Source organism: Eumetopias jubatus, unplaced genomic scaffold, assembly GCF_037043125.1.
Source record: "Eumetopias jubatus isolate StellerSeaLion01/CBP00866 unplaced genomic scaffold, mEumJub1_p1.0 scaffold_14, whole genome shotgun sequence".
NCBI classification, from domain to species: Eukaryota; Metazoa; Chordata; class Mammalia; order Carnivora; family Otariidae; genus Eumetopias; species Eumetopias jubatus.
Window position 1 is genome coordinate 85,049,826 of NW_028274820.1, and position 27,306 is coordinate 85,077,131.

General features: G+C 58.5%; 1 protein-coding gene across 3 annotated transcripts; it reads right to left on the reverse strand.

The window, feature by feature from the left end:
• Positions 1 to 10,530: 10,530 nt before the first annotated feature.
• Positions 10,531 to 26,737, reverse strand: IMPDH1 (inosine monophosphate dehydrogenase 1). 3 transcript variants are annotated; one of them, XM_088018720.1, is made up of 16 exons: positions 26,483 to 26,737; positions 22,605 to 22,703; positions 20,414 to 20,462; positions 17,869 to 17,970; positions 17,675 to 17,749; positions 17,209 to 17,415; positions 16,988 to 17,075; positions 15,964 to 16,163; positions 15,252 to 15,342; positions 14,894 to 14,989; positions 13,434 to 13,577; positions 13,182 to 13,326; positions 12,742 to 12,885; positions 12,529 to 12,612; positions 11,915 to 11,931; positions 10,531 to 11,287 (listed from the first exon to the last, which is right to left on the reverse strand). In XM_088018720.1, exons 1-16 carry the CDS (start codon positions 26,656 to 26,658, stop codon positions 11,187 to 11,189), a joined length of 1,818 nt encoding a protein of 605 aa, XP_087874846.1. In that variant the 5' UTR covers positions 26,659 to 26,737; the 3' UTR covers positions 10,531 to 11,186. The 3 variants fall into 3 exon arrangements, with proteins under 3 accessions (XP_087874846.1, XP_027960716.1, XP_027960715.1); XM_028104915.2 differs by lacking the exon at positions 11,915 to 11,931; XM_028104914.2 differs by lacking the exon at positions 11,915 to 11,931 and having other exon boundaries at positions 22,605 to 22,706.
• Between the last annotated feature and the right edge of the window lie 569 nt (positions 26,738 to 27,306).

Consider the following 27,306-nt stretch of genomic DNA (forward strand, 5'->3'; position numbering starts at 1 on the left):
TTGCCCTGATCCCCATCCTTCTTACCTCCGGCAGCTAGCTCCTAGGGTGGGGGAGCTGGGGCAGGCTGGTAGACGGTCCCTCCAGTGAGTCCCTGCGTTTCATCTCTTTGTGTCTTTAGCTCTTGGGGATTAGGGTGGATAGGGCAGGGGTCAGGAAGGTCTGCTGCACACATTATTTTGTAATTAAAAAAAAAAAAAAACCACCAAGGCTTTAATCTTTTGAGACAGAGACAGCTATTCCCAAGTGTCTGCTTGGTGGGTCTCTATCTCCCTGTTTCTGCAGCCCTTAGACTTAACTCAACCTTATTTTTTTCCAGCGTATCAGATTCCTCATTTGTAAAATGGGGATAATAATAGTCCTTCCTTCCTAGACTCACTGAGACCACTAAATCAGTTAGTATATATGACGTGCTTTGAACACAGAAATACGATAGAAGCGTTTACTCCCATGTTACTATGGTGTTATGGTTCCAGGAGTGATGAATAAAGCCGCTGCAGGGAATGGAGGACATGGAGAAGTTTGGGGGCAGTGGACAGAAGAGATTAGTGGGGGCTGGGGCAACAGGAGTGTGGTGCAGACAAGTGGGAGATGAGAGTGGCTGGCGGCGGGGGGGGGGGGGGGGGGGGGCGGAATTCCTACCAGGGGGCTGGGCTACAAGATCCCTGTTAGCCAGCAGGTAGAGGTAAAGAGGTTGTGGCTGGTTGGAGCTGTGAGGCCATCTGCAAGGTTGATCTGTTTAAGTTTTATAGGGCAGAGTAGGCCCCAGGGAAAAGTGTCCCGGTTCTCACAACCCTGTGAAAAAGCACACGCCCTGCTTAGGAGCCAGTGGTCCCCTACTCTGGACCACCCAGGCACAAAATGGGGGGGGTGGTGGTGAGGGGACAGGTCCCTGGCTGGGGGCTGTGTGGCAAGCCCCTCCTCCCACACAAATGCATTGGAGCGGACTCCGCTGGGCTTTGGTTCTTGACAGCCTGAAGGCTTCCCACAAGTGCCCCGGAGAACTCAGCTGTTTCCCCCAGCAAGGGAGTGGAGACCCCTAACCCTGAGCCGCTTCTGCCCATCACCCTCCCCATCCCTCACAGGCTTGGAGGACAGAGGGGGGCAGCCGAGGGGCCTGCAGGGCTGATGGAGGACAACAGAGCTGCTACGTTGGCACCCCTGTGAAGCCTGGTCAGGGTGTCAGTGGAGGGGCACCCCCCCTTCTGCCAGAGGAGAAGCCAGCAGCCCCAGCACCGGTCCCGTTCCCCTAGCTCTCCTTGGCGGGCTTCCCTCATCCCTGCCGCTGCCGCCGAAGGCTGAGGAGGAACCTTAGAGCAATCTTTGCTCCCCATGTCAGCCCTCCTCCCTGTTTCCCGAGACTCGATGCCTTGGTTATGTAAATGGCGGGATCGCCAAATGGCAAAGTTGATGCTGGGGACACTCAAATCTACCTCACCTCCCAGAGGGCCTGGGCTGGGCTGCAGGGAGAGAAGAGAAGGGCTTGGGCCCTTTCGCCTTCCCTCACCCGCCCCTCCTATCCTCTCTGCTGGGCGGTGAGTAGGAAGTTCGCTATTGGGGTGCAGGCCGTGGGTACACCGGCTGGTGTTCTGTATGTTTCTGCACTCTGTGCCCTGCTCCCACCACGGGCTTAGCCCCTGATCAGCTGCCTGGAGGAGGGAAACTGGAGGAACTCCTGGGTAAAAACCTTTCCAGGAGGAAGGGCGCTGATGAAGAGGGCAAGCCAGAAATTCCATTGCTTCCAGCTATTGGAGCAGATTGCTTAAAACACACTTCTCGTTTTACACGGTGAAAAATCGAACTCTAGCCCCAGTTTTGAAATCCTAACAATGTGTCTGAAGCAGTCTTCCTTGGGAACCAGGAGACCTGTGTTCTAGTCCTGTGTTGGGCAGAGCTGTGAAGAATGTTCCGCTCCCTTCTCTCAGGGCTGGGCCACTGCTGATAGGAGGGTGAAGTCATGTCTGCAAGGGCAATGACAGGAAAAGCTTGGAGGACAGGGCCACTGGGAGATTGAGGGCAGGCAGGCAGGGGCTTGGAAGGTGATAAGGGAACCCAGAGGGAAGGAAAGCCTGCTTCATCCTGGCCTCCTGGGGAAGACTGGGCTCCTCCCTGAAGGACCAGACTCTGCCAAGAGCAGGAAAGTGTCCTCACAGCCTGTGTGTGTGTGTAGGGGCCCCAGGCGCAGGGGTGGGGTGGAGGAGTGGGGTCGGTAACATGGGAGGGAGGGCAGGGAGGGAGACAATGATATAAGAACTCAAGAATAGGGAATCATTGAATGGATGCAGAGGAGAAGAGGGTGAAGGTGGATCCTTAGAACCATATTGTTCAGTGTGCTCCACCAAGCCCCTCATCCCAGCACCTCCTCACAGCTTCCCTTGGACCCAGCCCCTGGTGCTGAGTGAGCCCTGGCATCAGGCTGGTTCAGAGAAGGAAGCGCAGGAAAGGGAGTTGGGAGCAGACCCTCAAGCAGGCTTTCTTGATCCTTGGAGATTGAGCCCTTTCTGAGAATCTGGTGGAAATTTTGCTCCCTCTGCCCAGAAAAATGGACAGACACACAACCTTGCACACACAGGAGCGGGGTCATAGATCCTCCAGAGCCCATCCCCGAACCCCAGTCCACAAATCTGATCTCTCCCTCCATCTCAACATTGCCCAGGTACCTTTTCCTCTGTGTCCCACACCAGGACCCCTGAGGGCTAAGACACAACCCCTGCCCCGGGGGAGCTTGCAGGCCAGATCAGGATGCTCATTTGCAGTCTGTGGAGGCAACCTTGGGATGGAGGCAAGCCCGCAGGCTCTGGAGCTGGCCTGGCTCTTGATCTGTACAGTGGGGATCCTTGCCCACCTCAGAGGAATGTGTGAGATAATACTGATGGTGTTTAGCATGGAGTAGAGTGAGGCTCATGGTAAATGTGCTGTAAATACCCCCTCAGTTATGGAGGCAGTGAGCATTCTAGCTGGGTCCTGGAAAGTTGAATAATGGCCCTCCGAACATGTCCACATCCTAATCTCCAGAATCTGAATACGTTACCTTACACGGCAAAGGGGACTTTGCAGGTGTGACTATGTCAAGGGTTTGAGGTGGGGAGATGATCCCCGTGGGCCCAATGTCATCATAAGAGTCCTCATAAGAAGGATACAGGAGGGGCGGAGTCAGAGCAGACATGAACATGGAAGCGGAGGTCAGAAGGACAAGGGGACTGGAAGACGCTGAACTGCCGGCTTTGAAGATGGAGGAAGTTGCCACCAGCCAAAGAATTCAGGCGGCCTCTAGAAACTGGACAAGACAAAGGATTGTCCTCTCCAGCCTCCAGAAGGAGCATAGACTGGAGGATCTATTTTGGATTTCCAGCCTCCAGAAATGTAAGTTAACAAATGTGTGTTGTTTTAAGCAGCTAAGTTTGCGGTGATTTGTTACAGCAGCATCAGTAAACTCATACATGACGCCTTGCCAGGAGAGGCCGGAGCCCACAGGGGCAAAGCTTTGATGCAGGAGGGAGTTTGGAGGGGAGGTTTTGCAGCTGGGCAGGGCAAGGAGTGGGCCTGTGATGAGAGAGGAGGGCGGGGCATGGAGTGCTCAGCCCGTGACCTCACCCTTGGCCAGCCACAGCTGCCCTGGCATCCGGACGCCTGTCAGCCCGGGCTTACATGCCTCACTGGGCCAGAAAGGGATCCCTGTGTAGCCAGGCCCCAGGCAAGGGTGGGGGTGTGGCAAAGAAGGCTGGTGCCAGGGGAGGGAGCCCAATCAGCCCTGGGGCTGTAGAGGCCACATGAGTGGAGGGAGGAGGCCAGCAGGGGCTGGAGAGGTGCTCTGTCACCCAGGGCCCCACGAGCTCAGTCCTGTTCTACTTCTCTCCCGAGGGGGCAGGAGAATTTGTTTCCTCTCTTCTTTTTTCTTCTTCGCCCCTGGGCTCTCCTGGGCTCCCCTGGGAGAGAGGGAGGGGTAGGGAGTTTGGGGTTTAGGGAGCAAATGGTTGGGTCACAATTGGCTCAGTGGTGGAGTAGCTGGGCAGCCTTGGGCAAATCACTTTGCCTCTCTGAGCCTGCCTTCTCCGCCGGAAATGATGATAGTAACTCTCCAGTACGTGGGGCCGTATTAAATGCCCTAATGCATGAAACACAGCACCCAGCATAACACCAACTCTATCTTTGCGTCCTCTGCTTGCTGCATTCAGCGGTGTGCGTTAGGTGATGAGTCTGTGTTCTACGATTTCATTCATTCTATTCAACAGGTATTTCAGAGCAACGCTGTGTTCCATGAGGAAGGCGTTACGAAGGAAAACAGACCACATACATATAAACAGAGAGTATGTCTGCGATGTGTTATGGAAAACAAAACAGGAAAAGGAAGCGCTAGGGATGGAGGCAGGGGAGTGGTTTGAGGTTTTGTGCACGGGGTCAAGGAAGGTCTGTCTAACCAGATGCCGCAGCAGCCGACACCTGAAGGCAGTGAAGGAGTGGGTTGCATGGCTATCTGGGGGACCCAGAGGGAACAGGCCTGGTGGGGGAATTTGAGGACAGCAAGGAGGCCGGCGTGGCTAGAACACAACTGGCAAGGGGAAACAGATGGAAGACAAGGTCTGCCATAGCGGGGCTAGATGGTGAAGGGCCCTGTAGGCCACGGTAAAGACTGGATTTTACTTTTACCCTGGGGAAGCCGCTGGAGGGCTCTGAGCAGAGGCATGAAAAGAGCCACCCTGGCTGTGATGTTGAGAAGACTCTGTAGGGAGGCAACCCTGGGGGCTTGGATAGCCCGAGCTCCTTGCAGGAACCGATGCAAACGATGACGGTAGCCCAGACCGCCTTTGCTGGGGGAGAGACTGGAAGAAGTGTCTAGACGGAGGACGTATTATGGAAGCTCGCCCACAGGATTTGCTGATGGATTTAACACGAATGTGAGAGAAAGAGGAGTGCAAGGTGGCTCCGTGATTTTTTGTTTTTGTTTTTTATCTCAGCAACCAGAAGAACGGAATTGCTATTTTTTGAGATGGGGTAGATTTAAGGAGGACCAGGTCTGGGACGATGGTGGGGATGGGTGATGGTTAATTTTATGTGCCAACTTGACTGGGCCACGGGGTGCCCGGAGAGTTAGCCAAACGTTATTCTGGGTGTGTCTGTGAGGGTGTTTCTGGGTGAGATTAACATTTGAATCTGTAGACTGAGTAAAGCAGATTTCCCTCCCTGGTGTGAGTGGGCCTCATCCAATCTATTGGAGGTCTGAATAGAACAGAAAGGCTGAGTAAGAGAGAATTTGCTCTCTCTGCCTGTCTTCGAGCTGGAACATTGGTCTTCTCCCGCTTTTGGACGTAGACTCCAGCTGGATTGTTCTCCTGGTTCTCAGGTATCAGTACACATTTATGGTTATGTTCAGGGTGAGAGCCTATTTAAGCCTGACGGACATGTGGAGCAAGCAGGTGAATGAGATCACAACGGAGTGAGAGTAGATCAGATCTTTGAACTGAATCGGAATCCTCCAAATCTATCCCTTGACCCAGTTGAAGCCGGCCTTCTCCACACAACTGCTGAAATGGAATCCATTCCTACACAGTCCTGGGCTCTCCAGCTTCGTCCTTCTTGGGCCGCTCGCCTGGCCTTGGTTTCCCTAGAAAGTTCACACCAGCTCCAGAATTCCTAAATCCCCTCCTCTCCACCTCTGTGCACGGTCAGGGGAACCGTGAGCAGAGGGGTGCCCCACGCAGGCCGGGCAAAGGTAGCCGTGCTGCAAAGGGCAGATTCATCTTCGGCTCTCTTCACCCGTGCCTAATGCTCCCAGTCCCCCAATGGGCTTCAGCCCCAGCCGCCTCCCGCCAGCTTCCCTTAGGGACTTGGACACCATGCCCACCAGGAGGTAGGGTGGAATGGAAGGGAGGAGGTCTGGGCAGGCCCTGCTTCCTAACTGAGCTCACCTCTTACCATCTGGTGACTTGGGAAGTCACTGTCTCTCCGGGCCTCGTTTTACCCGTCTGTAATAAAGGAGTATGTGCTACTACAGCCTCATGGGATGGCTGAGGATAAGATGCACCTACCACAGTGACATAATAAATGGCTGCGGAAAGCAGGTCTTTTAGTCTCCTCTCCCCACCCCCAGCCAGCTTCTCTCCTTTCTGAGAGATTACTTTACTCCGTGCTCCCCCTGTCCTTCAGAAACCAAATTTTACTGTGGAGATGGGCAACCAGGGAATGGTTGCCAAGGGCAGGGCTTTCAGAAAGGCTGCCTGTTGCCTAGGAAACTGCCCCACTCCAGGGTCCCCGGGGTCTCACAGGTCGCTGGGTCCTGGCGCCACCTGCTGGATGCAGTGCCACACTGCTCCTAAAGCACCCAGACCCGGGATTCCTGCTTCCCCAAGCATGGAATGCGCTCGGCCCCTGCTCTTCTCCCCCCACCATCTCCACCATAAAAAGTCCTTTCCTCCTTTGTGTCCCTAGATATCTCCAGATACAAGAGCCATGGAAAGGAGCTAGAGGCTAGAGGCACCGTGGACCCCATGGGAGGGGTAGAAGCAACATCCTTCCCCACATAGAAGAACCGAGGGCAGAAGAGCAGGATTCCTGGTGGTGTCGGGTCCAAACAAAGTTCCTCCCCTTAATTTCCTGAAGCTCAGGACACGTTTCGTTCCCCACTAGCCCGTTCCACAGGGAAGGAGCAGTAGGGAGGAAGAAATGAGAGTTGGGGGTGGGAGAGTGACATGTTGGGTCATGATAAGGACCTCACACCACAGCCACCTTGGGCTCCCCTCTTCCTTCGCAGCCGCTCCACCCCTGGTGAGCCTAGTCCTGACCTCTCTTCTCTTGGCTTTTCCTGAGAACCTTCCCACCCACCTTGACAGCTTGTCACAGGAACCTCTGATTGCTTCAGATCATCCTGCTTCAGACCAACCCCAGGGGGCAGAAGAGAGAGAAGCAGAAAACCACGCTGAGAAACCAGGTCTCCCGAGTTGGTCTGCTACCTGAGGCAGCCCCTACCTGCCCTTGGCCACTCTGAGATGACCCTGCCCTGAAAAGTGAAGGGTCAAGTGGACCTGATGTGCAGGGTCAAGTGGACCTGATGTGCAGGGTCAAGTGGACCTGATGTGCAGGGTCAAAAGACAGGAAGCTGTTGAGATGCTTGGAGTGGAGGTGGGGGTGGGGTGCTCTTGTTTCCCTAATGAGGGTCACAAGTAGAGAAACTAAGGCACCCAGAGAGGGAAAAGCTGGTCTCTACCTGTCCCAGGCTAATACTGCACCCTCTCACCCACCTGCCTCCTCCCCAACTAGCTGGGCTGCGGAGTGCGGCTCACTTGGCAGCCAGACCCGGAGCTCTCGGCCCAGAGACTGCTGTTGCCAGTGGCCTTCAGAGCGGGTAGAGCAGGAGGTTGGGACCAAGGTCTCTTGGGTGCCTGACCCTGCCTATCTCCCCCCTGGAACTGAGCTGGAAGGAAGGTAAAGGAGGCTGTGAAGGTGACTCCCACACCCTGCAGGTGAAGGGCCCTGTCCTGGGGCCAACAGGTATGGGGAGCAGGGTTTTGGAGCTGGGGCCTGGTAGGTGCTGCCAGAGGCTGCGTGCTCTGACCCTGGCCCTACCTCTCAGCAGATGCCCTGCTCAGCTGGAGGTGGAGGGCAGCTGGGGGTGTGGTGAGGTGGACAGAATTGCCCCCCCAACCCCCTAATGAGGAGGGGCCCGTGTATAAAGTGGGCGGGGAGGCATGGACCCAGAGAGGTTGGGGTCAGAGTCTGGCTCTTACAAGCCAGGAGGAATCCTGAAGGAAAAGTGCAGTGTGAGGGTGGAGGGAGGAGCTACCTCTCCCCTCTCTCCCCATGGCTGGCCCCTCTTCCTCTCTAGACCCCGCTCCCCGATGAGGAGATGGGCTGGAGAGGGAATTGAGGGTAGCGGAGTTGTACACAGCTGGGGTGCTGACCCCTCTCCGGGCTGGCTGCCCACCCACTTCCTGATTGGCACTAGAAGCACAGAAGCTGAAAGAGCCTTCAGAGGGCTAGTCTGGCCCCTCCCGAGCTACCGGGTCAAGCCATCTTGAGAGCCCCTGCTCTCAGCCTGCAGATGTGGGGCGGGGGGCGCCAGAGTCAGGGGCCACCCACCACTCCTCCATCCGTGGGCCAGCCACGGCCCCACTGCTACCCCCCAGCTCTCCGGCTCCTTCCCCTGTACTGCAAGCCGTACCTCTGGGGTCCCCTGGGCCCCCACAGCTACTTCTGCCCCTGCCCCGGCTAGCACAAGTACCTGCAGCTCCACCTGGCCCGTGGCTTCGTGGCTTCGAGGTGCTGGCCGTGGGGAGTGTGCCAAGCCACTTCCCGTGCCTGCACCGGAGCCCGGGGCCGGCCACCACGGTGCCGGTGTTGCTGTGGGGGGACTGCGCCAGTGGCGGCTCCCACTGGTGGCGCCTGCCCTCTCCCTGCGCGGCAGCTAAGACCTGGCGCAGATGCTGCCCGGACCTGGGATGGTGCCTGCGAGGCCACGTCTTCCGCAGCCTGGTGGCGGGCAGCCTGCACTGCACGGAGCTAGGTGAGGGTGCCAGGGTGAGGGCGAGGGGGCGCCTGGGCCACACGAACCAGGCTGGACACATTCTGCTGACTATGGGGTCTGTGATCTGCCTCTGTCCCAAATGTGGCTCTGGACTACCTCTAGTGTCCATCTGATGTGGCCTTCCTCCCTAGAGCAACTGTCCCTTTGTCCTACCTGGGCCTCCCCTACTGGGGCTGAATTGCACAACCTAGAGTGAGTGTATCGTCGGGGCCAGCCTGGCACGCGTTCATCTCCAGCCTCCGCTCCTTTGCAGAAGGGGAGGGCAAAGAGGATGCGCTAAGACCAGCGCGTTAGTTATGGGCGTCAAGTGCCCATAACCTTCCCCATGTTCTCTCATGTAATCCCCACAATGAGGCCAGCAGGTAGGTGCTGCGTCATCTGAACTCTTAAGGCACATGCTTTGGCGACTCTCAGAAATCATGGAACTTCATTCACAGATTTCCTCTTAAACAGTGATTCTCACGCTTGGGTATGTGTCAGAATCCCCTGAGGCTGAGTGGTAACTCAAGAGGCCCAGACCCTATCCTACCTCAGTGAGCCTGGGCTTCTGGGTTTGTTTTTAGCTGTCCAGGGGGTCTGGATACGCACCAAAATTTAAGGACCATTGTGCTTGAATTTCCTCTAGAAGCGCCAAACTCAGGCTAACATACCTCAAGTAATGGGGAGGTCATTTTTACAAGGTAACCCATTCTCCTGGTCAGCTCTAATTGACCGGTTGGGTCTAGCTCAGAAGGAAAATTCTCCCTTTGAACCATTCACACCCTTGATGCCGAGTGACTCTATAGTTCTCTAAAAACCCTTAGATCTTTTCCATCTCTCAATTGCTAGTCAAGCCGATCCTTGCACGGTTTTGGTAAACCAACGTGCAGGACAAAGTATGAAACATGGCCTCATTTTGGTCCATCCTTTCTCAGCATTTACCATCCCTTGGTATCCATGTATCCTTCTCCCACTTTGCTGGGTCACCTTGGACTCTTAGGTGCTCACTGAGGCCACAGACTCCAGAGTGCCAGGCTTCCGGGGACTCTCACTGACCCAGGCACTTTGCAGCACCCCTGGAGCAATCACTGAACCAGCTCTGAAGCTACCCAACAGTCCTGCCCTCCAGCTCTTCCCTTCTCACCCCTGAAGATGCCACTGTGAAAGGCTGGCCCCAGACCAAGGGGCTCTTTCCAGAAGAGTCTGGGAGCGGGCAGGTACCAGCAGGCTCACTCAGAGTAGCCTGAGGCAGCCCCTCCCTGACAGTCAGGGGAACGTTTCCAGCTATTCATGACCCACAAACTAGGGTTTTGCTTCTATACCCTCTGCTCATTCCTGCCCCTGGAGCATTCAAGCCATCTTCTTCGCTTCCGCTCCTGAGTGGTGTCTGTACCTGGGTGGCACGCCTGCGTGCCCAATGCCCAACAGCCACAGAGGCAGAGGAAGGCAAGGTAAATGCCCCAGGACACCCGCCCCCAAGGCTATTCAGCAGCCCATGTGTCAGTGCCGTCCCCACCAGGAGGGGTTTGAGGCTGGGACATGGGGCTTGAGCTGCAGATGCACCGTGGGAGCTGAGCACCCCCTCTCCCTGGTACCCACACACAGGTCTCCGCTGATGAGGCTGCAGGTCAGGGCCACAGCCATGCTCTACTCCCGCCTGTGTCCAGGCTGCACCGTTTGGTGTCACGAGGCTGCAGTGGGGACTTGCGGGCAGCTACTAGTGAGGCTCCCGACGCTCGTCTTCTACAGCCTCGGAGGCCCCTCTGCCACACCGTCTGCCAGCATGGGCTACTGGCCACGGGCAGCAGGAGCATATGCCGGTGGGGGCACAGGCCTGGGAGACCCCTCCCCCCGCCATATGGCCCACTCGTGCCAGTACCCCGCTAGAGTCCTACAATGCCCTCCTCACCTTCCTGGGGAGCCTGGGCCTGGTGCCCCACCCCCACCCCCAGCCCAGCTCTGATAGGGGCTCGGGGCTCCAGCTCACCACCAGGATAGGGGCCAACTGCCCAGTGGACACGGGGCAGAGACAGGATGGCAGAGGTATCGAGACCTCTTGATTTATTCAGATTATTTAATATACAATGACGCAACTGTGACCCCAAAGTGTGCAAAGTTAAAGCCTTCGACTGCAGCTGAGAGGAGAGGGCAGGAATGGTACATCTGGGGACGATGGTGAGTCAGGAATGATGGGCAGCCTCCTCCCCAGGGCCAGGGACGGGGGGAGTGGCCTGAGGAGCCGGGCCTGGGTAGCCTAGGGCCAGGGGAAGGGGGCAGAGACCTCCCTCTGGCCTAGGTCAGGAGCCCAGAAGTGCCACACGGCTGAGGGGGCAGCAGCCCAGGAAGGGGCCAGAGGCAGGGCCAGGAGAGCACCATTTCCGGGGTGGGGGTTGGGGAAGGAGGTGCCCTACGGAAGCCAGGAGGGGCCACCTGCCCCAGGGGTGGGCGCCAGGCCGGAGCAGGCTGCAGCGAGAGAGACCTGAGGCAGGCACGGGGCCTGAGAGCCCAGGCTGGCTAGGCTCAGAGGGACTGAAGGAGGGGGAGCCCGGGGGGACCCCCAGGGCAGCCGAGCCCTAGGAGCAGTCCTGACTCTGCAGGGGATGGCCAAGGTGTGCCGCAGACCCTCGGGGGCTCCCCTCCTCTCTCCCTGGAAAGGAGCTGGGGAATCCGTAGTGCAAATCTATGGACCACTCAGTTATGGAGGGAGGCGGTGCTCAAAGGGGCACCCTGGGGCGCACCCCCTCCACTGCCCCGGCTTCCACCACCATCCTCAGTACAGCCGCTTCTCGTAACTGTGGGGACAAGGCAAAGGGAAGCCAAGAGTGGGTGTCTGGACCCTGCTCCTTTCCCAGATCCCCTTGCCATTAGGCCTTGGGCTGCCAGGGCACCCCCACATGGGGGGCCGGGGGGGGGCGGGAAAGAGCAGGCCCTGTGCCTCTGTGTTCCCCAGGCCAAGGCTCCTGAAAGAACCATGCCAGGTCCAGAGACAGCCATGCTCCTTCTGGCCACAGCCACAGCTGAGTAGACTGTCCTCAATGCTGGGGATGGAGACTCAGCTAAAGAAGACAGTCCGTCCTCCTAGAGCAAGCTCAGACCAAGCTGCACCTCTGCCGCCCCGCCTCCACCCCACCCCTGCACACACAGTGGCCTAGGCCCCTTGTGGTCGTTGGGTCCAGTCCAAGACAGGGCAACCTCAGGCCTGTGGTCAGGGACATGTGTCTGCACCCCAGCGGGGGCTGTTTCCGCTGGCGGAGGGGCCCCGGTTGGCTGCCCCCAGCTCGGTGCCGGTCCTAGGGTCCGTGTGCCCTGATTACCCCCCAGTGCCGCCCCCGACCCGAGGGCCCCCGCCCCCAGCCCAGGTCCCACCCAGACTGCCCCTGCTCTACTCTACGCTTGGCCCGGGCAGCGCGGTTACTTACACGGCAGAAAGGTATAGCTATGGGAGGGTGGGGCAGAAAGAGACACAGGTTAGACGCCCGCCGACGCCCGGGGGCGGGCCCTCTCGACCGGGGCGGGGACGCATGCCTCTGCAACCACTAGCTGCCGACTAGCACTGCCCCCGCCCACAGCCGCCCCAGCGCCGGCCCTGGCGTCTGCCTCTCTGCCCTTCTCCCCGCCAGGGGGCTCGTGCCCCCGGCCTCCGCCTGCCTGCCTGATGCTGCCACCAGCACGAGCCCAGCGCCACCAGCCCCTGCCACCAGCCACCAAGCTTCTGAGCAAGCAAGGGACTGGGAGCCCAGGAGGGGCCAGCGGCCACATCTCCCATGCCCTGCTCGGGGAGATGCCCGAGGGGAGGGGAGGGGAGGGGCCTGCCTGCACGGGGCGGGGGCGGGGGGGGGGGCTGGGCTAAAGGACAGGGGTCAAGGGTGGGCTAGGCCTGTAGGACAGGCTGATGGGGTCATCCTGCAGCAGCATCCATCCCTGGAGCAGATGGTCCACGGGTTCCCTGAAACCTCAGCTTGGCCTCTGAACCACGGCCCCACCTGCCCGACCCGGTGCCAGCCAGCTGGGGCGAGGAGGCCACCACACTTACGAGTGCAGGCCATGGACACCACCCTCGATCTGAGCCGACATGGTCCGCTTCTCAAACTTGAGCTCTCCTGAGTACATCATGGACCTGCAGGCAGGTAGGTGGAGCGCATCAGGGACACCAAGGACAGAGAAAGGAAGACAGGAAGCAGGCAGGAGCCAGGAGCCTCCCAGGCCCCTTCCCCCCGCCCCCCCTCCGCCCAGTCACAGCACTCACCGCAGGACAGACAGGCTACGGGCACCGATATCCTGGCAGCCATGTTGGATACCTGCTATGAGGTAGGGCACGAACTTCTGAATGGAGCCTTTGTCCTGGATGGAGCCCGAGACGCCCTGTGCGATCTTCACCTTATCCCCCTCACTGCATGGAGGGCAAAGAGACTGAGCCAAGCGGCCCACGGCTCAGGGGAGCCCACCCCACCTCCTGAGGGTACCAGCAGAGGGGATACCACCCAGCAGGCCCCCCAAAGCAGCCACTCCCTGGGTTCTGGGTCAGATGGCCCAGGTACAATCCCAGGTCCACTACTTGCACCCTGTGCCTCGGGTTCCAGAACAGTAATATGGAGATTGGGCACCACACGGGGAAGTCACGGGCGGCGTGGACGCTGGAGGGCTGCGGGCTCATCTGCCTGGGGCCGGGGTTCCGAAGCAGGGCACCTGAAGTATCGTTTCTGGCTGCCGCTGCACTTCTCCATTGCATCCAAGGAGCCCATGCCCCGGTACTTCTTGAGCCTCACCCCATCCGAGAAGAAGTACTCGCCGGGAGCCTCCGTGGTGGCGGCGAGCAGGGAGCCCATCATCACTGTAGCGGTTGAGGGGTCAGTGCCTCTAGCCCCACAGACCTCCTACTGCCCTTGCCCAGCTCCCAGCCCCCCACCAGCCTGCCCAATCCCCAGCAGACCCCCTCACCCGTCGAGGCTCCCAGGGCCAAGGCCTTGACCACGTGCCCCACGGTCTGGATGCCACCATCAGCGACGACTGGCACCCCAAAGCGCCGGGCGTACTCGGCCACCTTGTACACGGCGGTGCCCTGGGGCCGACCACACGCCATCACTGCGGGAGGGCACACCAGTCAGAGGTGCCAACGGCAACATAAGAACCAGGTAGAGGCCCCTTTCTCCATGCGCCCCCACCTCCGCTTGGGAGAAGGGACAAGGCTGGACGGTATTGCTGAGGCACAAGGTAGGTGGCAGCAAAGGACACTAGGGGCGACAGCACTCCAGGGACCCGGGCCACTCCACCCAGAACAGCACCATGCAGGATTCTGACAGCCTTCAGAGTATAGCGCCCCCACCCCCAGACCGGTGGGCTTGGGGCTGGGGGGGTCCCCAAGCTCAACGTCTCTCAACCTCTCTCATTTGCAAAGCCTGTTCCCAGGGTGAGGTACTCACAGCCTCCTTTGGGATACTGGTGTGCATTCCTCTGAGTTTAACTGTCCAAGGTCTTTAAAGTATGAGGTTTTAAGTGGGAAGTCTAAGGAACTAGCACTTAGCTCGGGACGGAGGTGAAGCTGGGTAAAGTAGAGAAGAGGCCCTCTCGGGAAGTACCTGCGGTTGGTTTTGTCCCTATTGCATCCCAAGAGTTAGAACGGGGCCTGACGCACAATAGGCGCTCGATTAATATTTGTCGAGTCGCCGAGTGAAGGCCCACATTTACCATGGTGGTCAGCTAAGGCGAAGGCTTAGCAGAGGCTCTGAAGACCAAAAGGAGGAGACGTTTCGGGCAGACAAGACCAAACGGGTCACTCGGTGTTGTGGAGAAATGACCCTCACCCAAGGGGCCAGATACATCCCCTCAGGCCAGGCCAGGACCCACAAGTCAGACACCAGCCTCCAGGGAGCACCCTTCAAGCACACGGGGACACACATCAGGGTCTCACACTCCCCACTTCATGGTCAGGAGCGCGCCCCGTAAACGGGCTTTGTGACTGAGTGGACCCCCTCCCCCACTATCGCCGCACAGTGGTAAGGCTGTATGTCCTTACACATTCGGGGACATGCTATCTCCACGTCTTAAGTATCTGCCTTGTCACAAAGCTTATCCCAACCCTGAGTGGGCTTCCAAGGAGCCCCTCAGAGAAGTAGTCACACCAGCCTTGGGCTTCCAGATCAGGCCTTCTTGACCAGAATCCGAGAAGCAGGCTGGCACACTCCCAAAACTCCCAGTAACCTTATCTTACACCAGCCTCCCCCAAGTCACTGGGCCAGATAGACAGAGTCTGAGCCCAGGTCCCCCCCTGAGCCCCCCATCCTGGGAAGGGGCCTGGCACAGCACGCACTCGGCATGCATCTGTGGGACAAGAGTGGGGCCCCAGAGCCTGGGGAGGGCCAGCAGGACATTCCTGTTGGCATCGCTCTCCTGACACCTACCTTCTTGGGTGATACAGATGGAGCCACAGCCCATGCCCACACGCAGCCCGTCCACACCAGCATCAATCAGATTCTTCGCCTGAGCTGCTGTCACCACTGGGGGGTGGGGTGGGGTGGGGAGGAGGGTTTGGAGGAGCGGGGAAAGAGGAACGGTGTGAGTATGGGATACCCTTGCCTTACCCTGGGGCTGCCTGGAACCCCAGTCTGGCCCCCCCAACCCCCAGGGACCAAGCCCGTTCATTCAGCCCTCTGCCCCCATGCAGGGGCAATGCCATCACCTAGGGATGCTGAAGGACAGAGGAAAAGTTACGCAGTGAGAGAGCAAGGGCGGGGGGCTGACGGGGGACCCTGCACTCACCATTCCCCCCAATCACCTGGAGGTGGGGGTATTTCTGCTTAATGTAGTGCACCATGGCGATCTGATACACGGAGTTCCCTTGGGAGGAGTCCTGTGAGAAGGGGGACAGGAAAGCTCAAGCTTCGATGGCTAACAGTCCTCACGGGGGGAGGGGAATCATAGCGGACAAACTCCTGAAACTGTATGAAAAATGTTGAGAGAGCTCTTTTTTTCCCCCCCTGGGAAAACACTTGACAGCTCTCAGCAGACTGAGTCTTGAAGGTTGAGCACCACTAGTTTATGGTCTCAGAGCAGACAAAGCCCCGTCATACCCACTGTATGGACCGGTCCTCACCGCAAGGAGGTGTTGCCTGGGGCCATAGCCTGTTCCCACCAACTCACTACCAGATGAAATTACTGAATTTTGTCCACCCTGGTTTCTTCATCTGACAGGTGGGTGTGGTATTGAACCTCAGGGAGCTGTGGTGAGGATCAAATGAGTTCATCCACATAAAGGTCTTAGTGCAGGACCTGGCAAGCAGGGGGTTCTCAAAGAATGTGAGCTCTAAGTATTAGGGTGCGGAGGGCCCTCCAAGGGGCCCCCAGTTTGCTCTGAGCTGTCAGAGTACCAGTGACCCTCCTAATTCCGGTTTCAGGCTGCATTAGAGGCAAACCCCGGTCTCGGTAAGCTTCGGCTCTCCTGAAGCACTGTGCCCGGGGGCAGTGCCCATACCAGCACTATGACATCGGCGCCTGCCTGGGTGAGCAGGTCCAGGCGGTATTTGTCATCCTCACGGCTGCCCACAGCCGCCCCACACAGCAGCTGCTTGTGGGAATCCTTGGAGGCCAGAGGATAATCCCTGTTCTTCTTCAGGTCAGTGCGGGCAATGATGGCCACCAGCTCATCACAATCGTTGACAATGGGCAGCTTCCCTGATGAGGAGTGCAGAGGTTAGGTGAAGGAGCAGGCGTCTTGGGGCTGGAGTGGGAGTCGGGGATGGTAAGGAAGGAACAGACCAGGCCAGAGATTCTACTGAAGTACCCAGACCAGCCACTAGGTGACAGCACCCACCCAGGAAATGCTCCTAGGGATCTGGCCCCCTTCCCAAGGAACAGGAAGCAAAGAAAACTCCTAGCCAAGTGGGTTCCGGAGCCCTTCCTGCCCTGCGGCCCAACCAGGCTGGGTGGGTGGCCCCCGAGCACTGGCAGCCTTTCACCTGCTAGGCCACAGGCCACAGTGGTTGAAAACTCCTAGCCAAGGCACAAATGTAAGGCTGTCTTGCAGAGAGGAACACATACCCTCTCCAATACCATCCCCAGAAAACAATCCAGTATGAGCCAGGAAGGCATTGTCCAGTGTCTCCCATAGGGACCTAATGAATATTGTGTCAGCAGCCCCAATGTCAAATAAACTTAACTGCAGGATTTCTCAGGGCCTTTAATAAGCTGACATACAATCTTTTAAAGGGATACGGGAGATAGAAAGCAGCACCTTTCAGACTTTTTTTGTGATGAGCATTTCACAGGACGAGCTTTATGCGGAGACACAGTGTGAAGATGCTGAATAAGGGACAGGTTTTCCTAAGCCAGGAAAAGGATCTCAGGATTCATGCTCCAACCCGGGATTATTCAAACCTTCCCTAAGGCCCAGCCAGTCTGGTTGTTGGGACCATCTACAATGCTCCGAAGGAACAGCGGGCCTGGGGTACTGGGAGCCAGACTGGGGGGCCTTGAGCTTTCTGCCCACTCCCAGGTACCTTTCTTGCTGCGCTGCAGGATCTCATTTGCCTCTTTCAACGTTACGCCCGCTGGAGCCACCACCAGCTCATTCCGCAGAGTCATCACCTGTGGAGTCAGGAACATTTGCCTGCAGGTTGGCAGGTGAGAGAGAAGGGAGCCAGGCCTCCCTCTGGTCCCTGGTCACAGGCACCAGCCTGAGGCCCCAGGATGTGTGGTCCTCCCTCTGCCCTGCACATACCTCGCTAAGGAGGGTGGTGTGGTCCTTCTCGGCAAGAAAGTCAATGTCTCGGGAGGTTACGATGCCCACCAGCTTGCTGCCCATGGTGCCTGTCTCCGTGATGGGGATGCCGGAAAAGCCATGCCGAATCTTGGCCTCCAACACGTCGCCCACGGTATGCGAGGGGCTTAGCACCACGGGGTCTGTGATGAAGCCCTGTTCAAATTTCTGTGGGTGGAGACGGGGAAGGAAAAGGCTGGAAGAAGGCCGGAGGTGGTGTGCAGTCAGCCATGCCACAGAGGAGGCAGGGCTCTCAATGGGGAGAGGGGCCGGTGGGCAAATGACGGCTGGGCCCTGTGTCCCCAGTGTGGAGAATGGCGGACAAGACCCCACAGGAGTCAGCCAGGGGATGCACCAGCCTGCAGGGATGGCAAAGGAGGGGGCGGCCAGGTCGCATCTTGTTTCTGGGGACAAGCCTGGTACTTGCCTTGACCTTCCGCACCTCATTGGCCTGGAACTCCGGGGTGCAGTTGTGGTGAATGAAACCAATACCGCCCATCAGCTGGGGTGGAAGGGAAACAGGATCAGTGCCAGGGGCCAACCCTCTTGCTCTGCGAACCCCACTTCTGAATCCAGCCCCCCACTTTCAGCCCCCCACCCTCACCCCAGTGCCTGACTCACAGCCATGGCAATGGCCATGTCGGCTTCCGTCACAGTGTCCATTGGGGAGGAGATCAGCGGCGTCTTCAGGGTGATCTTCCGCGTCAGGGCTGAAGTCAGGTCCTGAGAAGAGAGGCATGGTGTATGTGAAGAGTTTTACCGTTCACTCAACAAACATTTACTGAGCTCCTATGGGTTCCCGGCACCAGGACAGGCCTGCAGATACAGCAGTGGACAAGGCAGGTAAGGGCCCTGGAGGTTACACTCTACTTGGAAAGAAAGATGACAAACACAAAAAACGTGTAAGAGATTATTTCAGTCAGGATAAAGGCTCCAAAGAAAGACAACAAATCCAAGCAACCACAGGAAGAAGGACATGGTGGTCAGGGAAAGCCTCTCTCTTGGGGCGTGACAAGTGAGAACCAATCAAGTCAGTCTGAGGGACTGTTGCTGCAGGCAGAGGGAGCTGTGTGTGTGAACCTGGCCTCTGTTCCCAGTCTTCCTGAGGTGTATTTAAGACAGAAAAAGGCTAGCACAGTGGAAGAGGGGGGGCAGGCAGAGGCTAAGGGGCAAGAGGCACGCAGGGGGGTGGGTGGGCAGTGAGGATGTGTAGCCTTGAAGGCCACGGAGAGGAACTTGGATTCGATGCTAGGAGGAGAAGCCACTGGAGGGTCTCAGGCAGAGGACAGACATGCTCTGCTTTATGTTTTATAGACTTTTTTTTTTTTAAGATTTTATTTATTTGACAGAGAGAGAGACAGCGAGAGAGGGAACACAAGCAGGGGGAGTGGGAGAGGGAGAAGCAGGCTTCCCGCCGAGCAGGGAGCCCGATGCAGGGCTCGATCCCAGGACCCTGGGATCATGACCTGAGCCGAAGGCAGACGCTTAACGACTGAGCCACCCAGGCGCCTCTGCTTTATGTTTTAAAGAGGTCGCTCAGGCTCTGATGTAGAGAATGGACTCTACGTGACAAGGCCTGAGGCAGGGACGCCACCAAGGAGGCTGCTGGACAGGGCCAGGCAGGAGAGGCTGTGACTAGGAGAAGAAGGCACAGGAAGGAGTCTATCAGACCTCCAGGAAAGTAGGGAACCAAGGGTCTGCCACTCAGGGGAGAGGTCAGGGCTGCACATACACATTGGGGAGGAATCTGCCTCTGAGATTCAGGCCAACAGCTTGTGGATCCTAGCCTCCAAAGCACTCACAGACTTTGGTATAGAATTTTTGGAGATTCGTAGGCCCCTGAAGTCCATCTCACAGACCCTGGTTGAGAACCATGGCCCTGCAGTCTAGAGAACTCCACCTTCTCCTCTCCCATCATACCACAGGAGAGGAGCCACACAGCCTTCCTGACCTAGGCCACAGGACAGGGAGACCCTTGATAGCCGGGAGGGGACTTTTCCATCCCCTTCTTCCTCACACCCTGCCCAGGGTCTAGCACAAAGCCAGAGGGCCTGGTAAACTTTGTTAAGCTGAACAGCTGAACCAAGACATCCTGCTTGCCATCATAAGGTACAGATCCAGAATAGCCCAAATTTTCCCCTAAAAATCTGTCCTCATCAGCACTGGCTACACAGGCTGGACGGGAGTCTCCCCGATACAAGAGTGATCCAGGCACACTGGGGCCTTTGGTCTTTCTTGAGGTTCAGACCTGAATAAACATCAGTAACAGCAACAAAGGAAACTATTTCTTTAATGTGCATGAATTCATCATAAAATAATCTAACTTGGGGCGCCTGGGTGGCTCAGTGGGTTAAGCGGCTGCCTTCGGCTCAGGTCATGATCCCAGGGTCCTGGGATCGAGTCCCGCATCGGGCTCCCTGCTCAGCGGGGAGCCTGCTTCTCCCTCTCCCTCTGCCTGCCGCTCCCCCTGCTTGTGCTCTTCTCTCGCCGTCTCTCTGACAAATAAGTAAAATCTTAAAGAAAAAAAAAAAGAAGAATCTAACTTTTCCATGAAATGACTTATACTCGTCAGCACTTACCCCTTGGCTTCTATGCGCTTGTCTTATCTTAACTGTGTAAAGAACATTGTTCATTCACTTGGCTCATTGCTGAGCCCCTCCAATAAAGCGAGGCACCGTGTTTCCTTGTATTTGTCCAAAATCTAATTCTTTCAAATCCTCTTGCCAATTCCTGTGCATTACGGATCCACAAGCAAGTGTGTCCACCTCATCCAAAGTCTCCAGAATTGCACTGGCTCCTGTCATCTCCTTGTTCAGCATTTCAGACAAAATCTAACCCTTCCCGTCTGTGGTAAGAGGGCTGCCATCCCCATGCCCATCCCCATGCCCATCCCCTCCCAGGGCCTTTTTGAACCTCGCTGCAGGCTCTGTCGGTGACAGCCCTCCCATCCTGTGCCAGGCCCACTGCTCAGCATACCCCCGAATCCCCACAGCTGCCTTTGCCCCATTAGACATGACCCACTGCACTGTGCCAGTTTCTCTGGCAGCAATAAAGGCTACATGCCCAAGAAAAGTCTCTCCCACACCCTGCCCTTGAGCAAGAAGCCAGCCTCTTCTACCACATACCTGGTCCCTCTCCCCCCCAGGTCAGCAGAAGAGGTACTCACCACCTCATCAGCTATGAAGTCTATGAATCCTGGGAGAATCAGGAAGTCGCTGTGAAGACAGAAAAGTGAGTGTTACTGGGTGGGGAGGGGTTCCCAAAAGGGGCAGGGCCTGCCATGCCTAGGGGAGGCAGCATGGGGGTGGGAAGAGGGGCAGAGACTGGAGCCCTCTGATCCTGGCTGTTCCCTGGTCAGGGCTGAAGCACCCCCTCAAGCCCCCCACTAGCATCTTGCTGACTCCAGCCCAGAGACCTAGAGCCAAAGCCAGCGGAAGGTCTGTGGACCTGGGGCGCCACCAAGGCGGTTGGCCCCAAATGTCCATTGCCTTCAGGGCTCAGAGTTATGGAGGGACATAGAAGTTCCTGTAATGACACACAGAGCCATACAGTGCCTGCCCTTGAACACTTCTCCATCTTGATAGGGGGAGACAGTCAGCAAACACGGAATGAACCCAAAAACCATTTAGTAGTGCAGCATGGCATGAACACCACAAAGCACAGGACAAGCTGCACAGCCCAGGGCCGGGGCTGCTGAGTCACACGGGGTTCAGAACAGCATGGAGGGACCCCAGGGGGCATGAGCATGGGGCATGTTCGGACAGAGCAGGCACTCCACTCCAGCTGGACTGGGACAACCCACAGACATGGCCTGGGATGGGAAAGGGGAGGAAGGGGGCTTCACAGCTCTTAGGACCAGGACACCAGGGCCCTGGTCAAAGCGTGGCACCTCCCAACACTGGGGGCTGCCCACACTAGGGTGGGCCACGGTCACAGCAATCTCCAGAAGTCGAGTGTAGGCCTGCAGGGGTATGGCAGAGTAGAGTGCCATAGCCCGGGGGCCCCATGGGCTCGATCTGCCTGAAGTCACAGGGCCTTGACAGACACACCCAAAAGCAAATGCTCCATACTTCAGGAACACTCCCAACCGGACTAAGCAAAGCAGCAGGCACCCCAGTGCAGGAAGGAAAAGCTCCAGGGTGGATCGGAGGGGTGGGGTCTTTAACCTGCCCCAGACCTAGAGAAACTCCTAGGAACTTCCCTAGTGGGTTTTCCTAGAAGACGCCAGTGAACAATATATCAAAGAGATACTTTCTCCCCCTTCATCAAAGACCCCCAAACAAATAAAGAACCCTAACTGCCTCGGCCCCCTTGGCAGCCCTCTGTACAGTGAAGAGGCCTGTGTAGCTCACCAAGAGGCAGGAGGAGAAACGCTAGAGTCTGGGCCCCTGGACATTCTCTCAGCATTATCCACATCCCTCACCTGGCCCACACACCCCAGCTACGGCCAGGCAAGCGTGCCACTCAGGAATGACTGGGAATCCTGGTGGCTAGGGAAACTGCCTGCCAAGGAGGAATGTTTACAGGCGAGGGCAGGGACTGGCAGGAGACAGGGCAGGGGTGCTTCTGATTTACCAGCATCCCCACTCCTCCCAGTCCCAGGTTTTGATGCTCTTTCCTGGCATGGACACAGTCCTGCAGCCAGGAGGTGAGCTAGTGCCAGGCCTGCAGCCCGCAGGACAACTGGCCCAGGGCCCGTGGAAAAGCAAACTAAGCCAGAGGCAAACAGAGAGGTCTCATCCTCCTCCAAAATCCCATGTGGGGTGGGCTTGGGGTGGCAGTCACAGAACACCCATGCCCAGGGGAGCACTAGTGCTAACCTGCAGGCAGGCAGGGCACAAGTGGAAGGAAGGCTGGACAGGTCGGTGGGAAAAAGGAGCCATCCCGACTGCCCAGCTGGGCCTCTCCTGGAGGCAACACCCAAGCAGCTGCCTTAGCTGGGCTCCAGGGTTCCTTCTGCCCTCATGTGAGCTGGGAGCGAGAGGGTGTTCTGGACCAAGGTCTGGAAAAAGTCTCTCCGTAACTCCCACATCTTCAGTTCCCACACGCCCCAAGGCCCCTCCATGGGGCCAAGATGCCCACGAGAGGAGGAAGGGGGCAGGCCGAACCCGGCTCCGACCACAAACGGGGCATGGCACCGAGGGCCCGCGATGTCGCTGTGCCACGTCCGTCTGTTCTCAGCGCGGGCCTCCTTCCTTCCTTCGCCCAACCCCCCACCCCCACCCCAAGTCACTCGAATCGGGGCCGGAGAACGCGGGCGTCCGAGGGGGGAACGGTGCACGTGCAGGGCCGGGGCCGGGGGATCGCGGCGCGCGGGTGGGTGCACTGAGGTGGGGCCGAGGCCCCCGGGCGCTTACTTGTAGGTGAGGCCGTCGGCGTTGGCGAAGAGCTGCTGCGCGGTGAGCCCATCCTCGGGCACGTAGCCGGTGCCGCCGCTGATCAGGTAGTCCGCCATGCTGCTGGGAGACACCGCGACCCGACATAAACACCCGCGCGGGCCGCCCCGCTGCTGTGGCTGCTGTCGCCGCGGCTGTGCTGACGCCGCGCGGCGGCCACGCTGCCGCCGCGGGCCAGGCGGGCCGGGGGCGGGGGCTGCGGCAGCGGCGAGGCGGGCCCGGGGCACCGCCCTCTCCTCCCGCCCGCCCCCCCCCCCCCGGGAGGCTACCGCCTCCGCCCCGCGCCGCACAAAGGCCCCGCGGAGCCGGGCCCCGCCGCCGCCTGCAGTGGCACAGCGGCCCCGTGTACCAGGCGGGGGAGGGAGTGTGGATCCAGTGGGGGGAGGGGACTGAACCAGGCCGGGACACGCCCCCTCCACCCGTTGTCATCCCGCCTCCTAGCCCCCCGCCCCCCCCCCCGCTCCCCGCAGCTCGCCCCCAGGTTCACTTCCAACCTGGGTGGCCCCAGTCTGGGCTCCCCCAGCCATCCGGGCCCCGTCTCCCCTTGCCCTATTCCACACCCCGGGGATACCTCTAACACGGTTTGCCTTTACCCAAGACCAAGGGCCAGACTCTGACGGGGACTTGGAGCCCTGAGGAACTGGTGTGGGCTCACAGCTCCCCAACATACTGGAGTTTGTGGTTTGTACCCGCCCAGCGGCGAGGCTCCCATCTCCCCCGGCATCGTGCCTAGGGGGCAGGCACTCTCAACAATGACATTCCCTGACCTTTGGGAGGCCCTGAAGCCCTCTGCAGTTTACAAGGCATTTTTCAGAAGTGATCACATTTACTCTTCAGTCCATTAGCTGCCAACTATTAGGTAGGCCCACTATACAGATGCAAAACCTTCAGTTCAGAAAGCGAGGGAGGATGGTACTGCCTTGGCTTCCTGAGCCAGTGCTTCGGTCCCACATCCTTGTCCCCAGCTCAGAAAGCGATGTATAATCATGGGGGTTTTAACCCCAGAGAGGAAAGGTTTGTGGACCCAGATTTCTACATGGGGGCACTAAGATTTGGTAGCAAATTGATTCACATGAGGAGAGGCGGGGTGGCAGGGGACAGACCCTTCCCTCTGTGTGACCAGAACTGCTAATGCTACTCTCTGACCAAAAGCTAGAGAGCGGATCCCCCCACCCCCAAACTCCTCCCTTCTCCTCCTGTGGTCCCCACAACTCACTTCTTGGTAAGGGGGGAGAAGGGCAGGGCAAGGGCACAGTCTTCCTGGTAAGGTGGCTGGCTGGCTGGCTGTGGTGCTCCGTCCTCCCCCCACCCCCCACCCCCCCAGCCCTGGGAGGCTGCATTTGTTTACCTCTCAGCAGTTTGGTAGCAGCCAGGCCCAGGGGAGGCTCCCTGGGATGCCCAGCCTCCCCCAGTGACACCCCAGGACCCTGCCAGGAAAATACAGACTGTTCCATCTGTGTGCAGAGGGGAGGGGGACCTTCCCACAGAGCTAGGGTGATGAGGCCTGTAAAGAGTGCTAGAGGAGACTCCGACGTCCAGTGCCCTCTTTCCTCTGACTGTGAGAGATGGGAACATCACAGACCGCCATATGGGGGAGTGAGGGTATCCCGAGGGGCACAGCACTGGGACCTCTCACTGGCCGCCTGGAGGCAGAGCCATGAGACCATCCAGAGAATGGAGCCTGGTCACCCAGAGCTGCTCTGGGGGCACCTTCGTAGCAGCAGGATGGGACGGGAATGGCACTGCAGGCAAAGAACACAGGCTGCTCCTGTGGTCCCTCCAGATCTCCAAGGGACCTGCCCCGGGGCACTATCCCCTACAGAATGGGTCAGAAACGGGTAGGGTACTATTCAGGGTTCCACCAGAGCTGCGGCACAGGACAGCAGCTGGATTCTGCCATCTCAAATGAAATTAATGTGACATCTGCCCCAGCCTAGAACTTGGACCCAGGGGAGGAGGCTGCCAGGCTGAGTTATGGGGAGGGTCACTTTCCCAGGGATGACAGAACTTATGGCCCTACGCCCCTCCTCCCGCTGCCCCGCGCCACCTCCAGCTCTGACCTGTCAGGGCTCCTCATTACTCTAAGCTTCTGGGCTCAGCCCTGGGGTAGGCTGTCCTTTTCCAGAGACTGTTAATCCATCCCCGCGGCTCTCCTCCTCCCTCTTCCTGATCTTCCCCCAGCTGCTTCCTCCATGGGGAGGAGACACCGAGGCAACCAGTGAGCCTCCTCAGCATGAGGAAGGGCTGCTGGTCCCCTGAGGCTCCCCGCCTAGCAGCTGTGAAGGCCATAGGGCAGAGGTGCAGGCCTAAGCACCTTCTTCAAAGTAGTGGGGGAATAGTGCCCAGGCGGGCAGCCAGACGTCTCTGTCTGGTCTGGGGCCATTTGAAGGGACAAGATTTCAAAACACTTCTGAGGGGAGGGTGGGGACGGGGAGAAGAGGTAACAAAAACATTGGCATTGTTGAGCTGGAACAAGGAACACGGCTTGCTTGCCCAAGTTCAAGCCAGAGAACAATAACACTAGCCTCAAACCCAGGACCCAGGATTTCTCATGCAACTCTGTCTTCCCACAGCTCGAAGCCAGTGATAGCTGATGGAGGTCTAGCCAGCAGGCTTGGAGTCTCATTACGCCACCTGGCTGGGGCTCAGGTTTGACACAGGTTCTTCGAAGACTGGGGTGGGGATGGCTCCTTTGTGCAGAAGTACAATCTGGAGAAGGAATAGCTCCTTCGTGGCCCCAGCCTGAGCTCTGAAATGATACTTGTGCAATACCTGTGTAACCAAGGCACTGCCTCCATCAAGCCCCCAAGGACCCCAGCCTGCTCCCTCACCTCATCTGGCCTCTCCCTATTGCCCTGGACCCTGGGCCCCAGGAGCTAGATTTCTAGGTCGGGAGGAAGGACAGGGCTTTCCCAACCTGAGTAATTCTAGAAAGGCAGCCTGCCAGGGCGGGGGGGGGGGGGGGCAGGCTTCACCCAGCAGCCCCTTAAGCCTTTAAAAGTTCTTACATAAGCCACCAGCCCCTGTGCAGAGCTGCAGGGCTAATTCCCCCAGACCACCCCCCCAAACCCAGCTTCCAGGTCACCTCCCCAAGCTGCTGAGCACCAACAGATGGAGCAGAGAAAGAAGCCCAAAGCCTCTGGACCGGAAGGACAGCGGGATTGCATTTCAAGCTGTGATACAATCCAGAGATTAGCCACTGTCTCCTTTTCAGCCAGTACCCCTGGGGCCCAGCTCAACACCCCCACTCTTCCTCCAGTGACTCTCACAGACCCCAGCAGGCTAAGGGCAGGAGGGCGTCCTGAATCTTAGGAGAAACCCTGAGGTGACCTCCACTGGCAGCCTCATCGGACCTCAGTGAATGGTGAGGCGGGGGCAGCGTCCTCACCCGGCTCTGAGGAAGCATCCATCTGGACACCTACACCTGCCAGTAAGACTCTGGAGATAGTTCTAGGCGGAAACAGCTAAAGGAGGAGTAAACAAAGTTGGACAGGGACTCCAACAGGCACTGTTTCCACCCCAGCAGTTGGAGCCACTTGGACAGGTATCGTCGGGTGTGTAACCGAAGTCTGATACAGGGCTAAGATTTTAGGAAGCGTTTTTCTGACCCGCTCCCATATGCGGCGCAGCACCTAACCCTTTGCACAGCGCCTGCTTGCATCCCCCAACCAAAGCCAGGTGCGTGGCGTCTGCGCCCGGTTTCAGGAAGTTAGGGGCTGAGGCGGTTAGAGGGCAAGGGTGCCGGGCCCTGCCCTTCCCCACCCCCGCAGCGCCGCCGGGTTCCCGGAGCCGCCGCGCCCGCCCCGGATGCGCCCCGCGCGCTCTGCCCTGGGCGTCACCTCTCGGGCTCATAGCCCGCCTGCAGCAGACGGGCGCTGTACCGCTGCGCCGCCGTCTCGTGTCCGGGGTGTTGCCGGGCTCCGGGCTCCGGAACAGCGGCGGCTCCGCCTCCCCTCAGCGGCGGCGGTGGCTGGAGCGGCCCCGACCCCGCTAGTGGAGCTAGCGGCCCCTCCATGCGGAGGCCGCTGCTCAGGGCGGGCGGGAGCCTCTCCGCCTGGAGGCTCCCCGGGCCCCGGCAGGGGAGTGAGCGCAGCCCAGTCGGGGGCCGGGGAAGGGGCGGGGCCTGAGGGGGCGGGGCATCTAGGGGGAGGGAGGCTCGGCCCAGGCAGTGCGCTCCGCCCAGCCCGGGAAGCGGGTGTTCGGACTCAGCCCTGTGTCTCCCGCCCCGGGTCAGTGAGGGGATAGCAGGAGGATGGAGGCGGAACTGCAGAGGAACCCCCCGCCCCATCACCTTCCCCTCCGTCTAGACCTTCCAGTTTCTCCTGGCTCCTTCTGAGGAAAACCAGAAGAGGGAGGGAGCCGAGCGTCTCCGAACACCGATGGAATGGTCCTTTGGAGCGCCTCCTATGGGCCAGCCGCAGGCCTACCTCAACCAGGACAAGATAGGCCCGGGAGAAAATCCATCTCCCTTTGCCTACTGCCCCCGTTTTACCTATTCAATAGACTCCCTTAGACTGTAGGAAAATCGGTCTCCTCAGCTTTTAACTGCCACCTGAGGAAGGAACAGATAAGGCTGCAGGCTCCTTAAGGAAAAGGGCCTTGTCTGCCCTCTTTTGGGGTACCCCATAACCAGGTAGTGGGGCTGAGCACACAGGCACTCAAA

Excerpts from the sequence above, each read along its gene's own strand:
- IMPDH1 (XM_088018720.1), bottom strand. The coding sequence starts at position 26,658 with ATGGAGGGGCCGCTAGCTCCACTAGCGGGGTCGGGGCCGCTCCAGCCA. Across the intron at positions 17,971-20,413 it reads ACTTCATAGCTGATGAGGTG|GACCTGACTTCAGCCCTGAC; the intron begins GTGAGTACCTCT and ends CTCTCTTCTCAG. Across the intron at positions 14,990-15,251 it reads CCAGGTGATTGGGGGGAATG|TGGTGACAGCAGCTCAGGCG; the intron begins GTGAGTGCAGGG and ends CCCACCCCCCAG.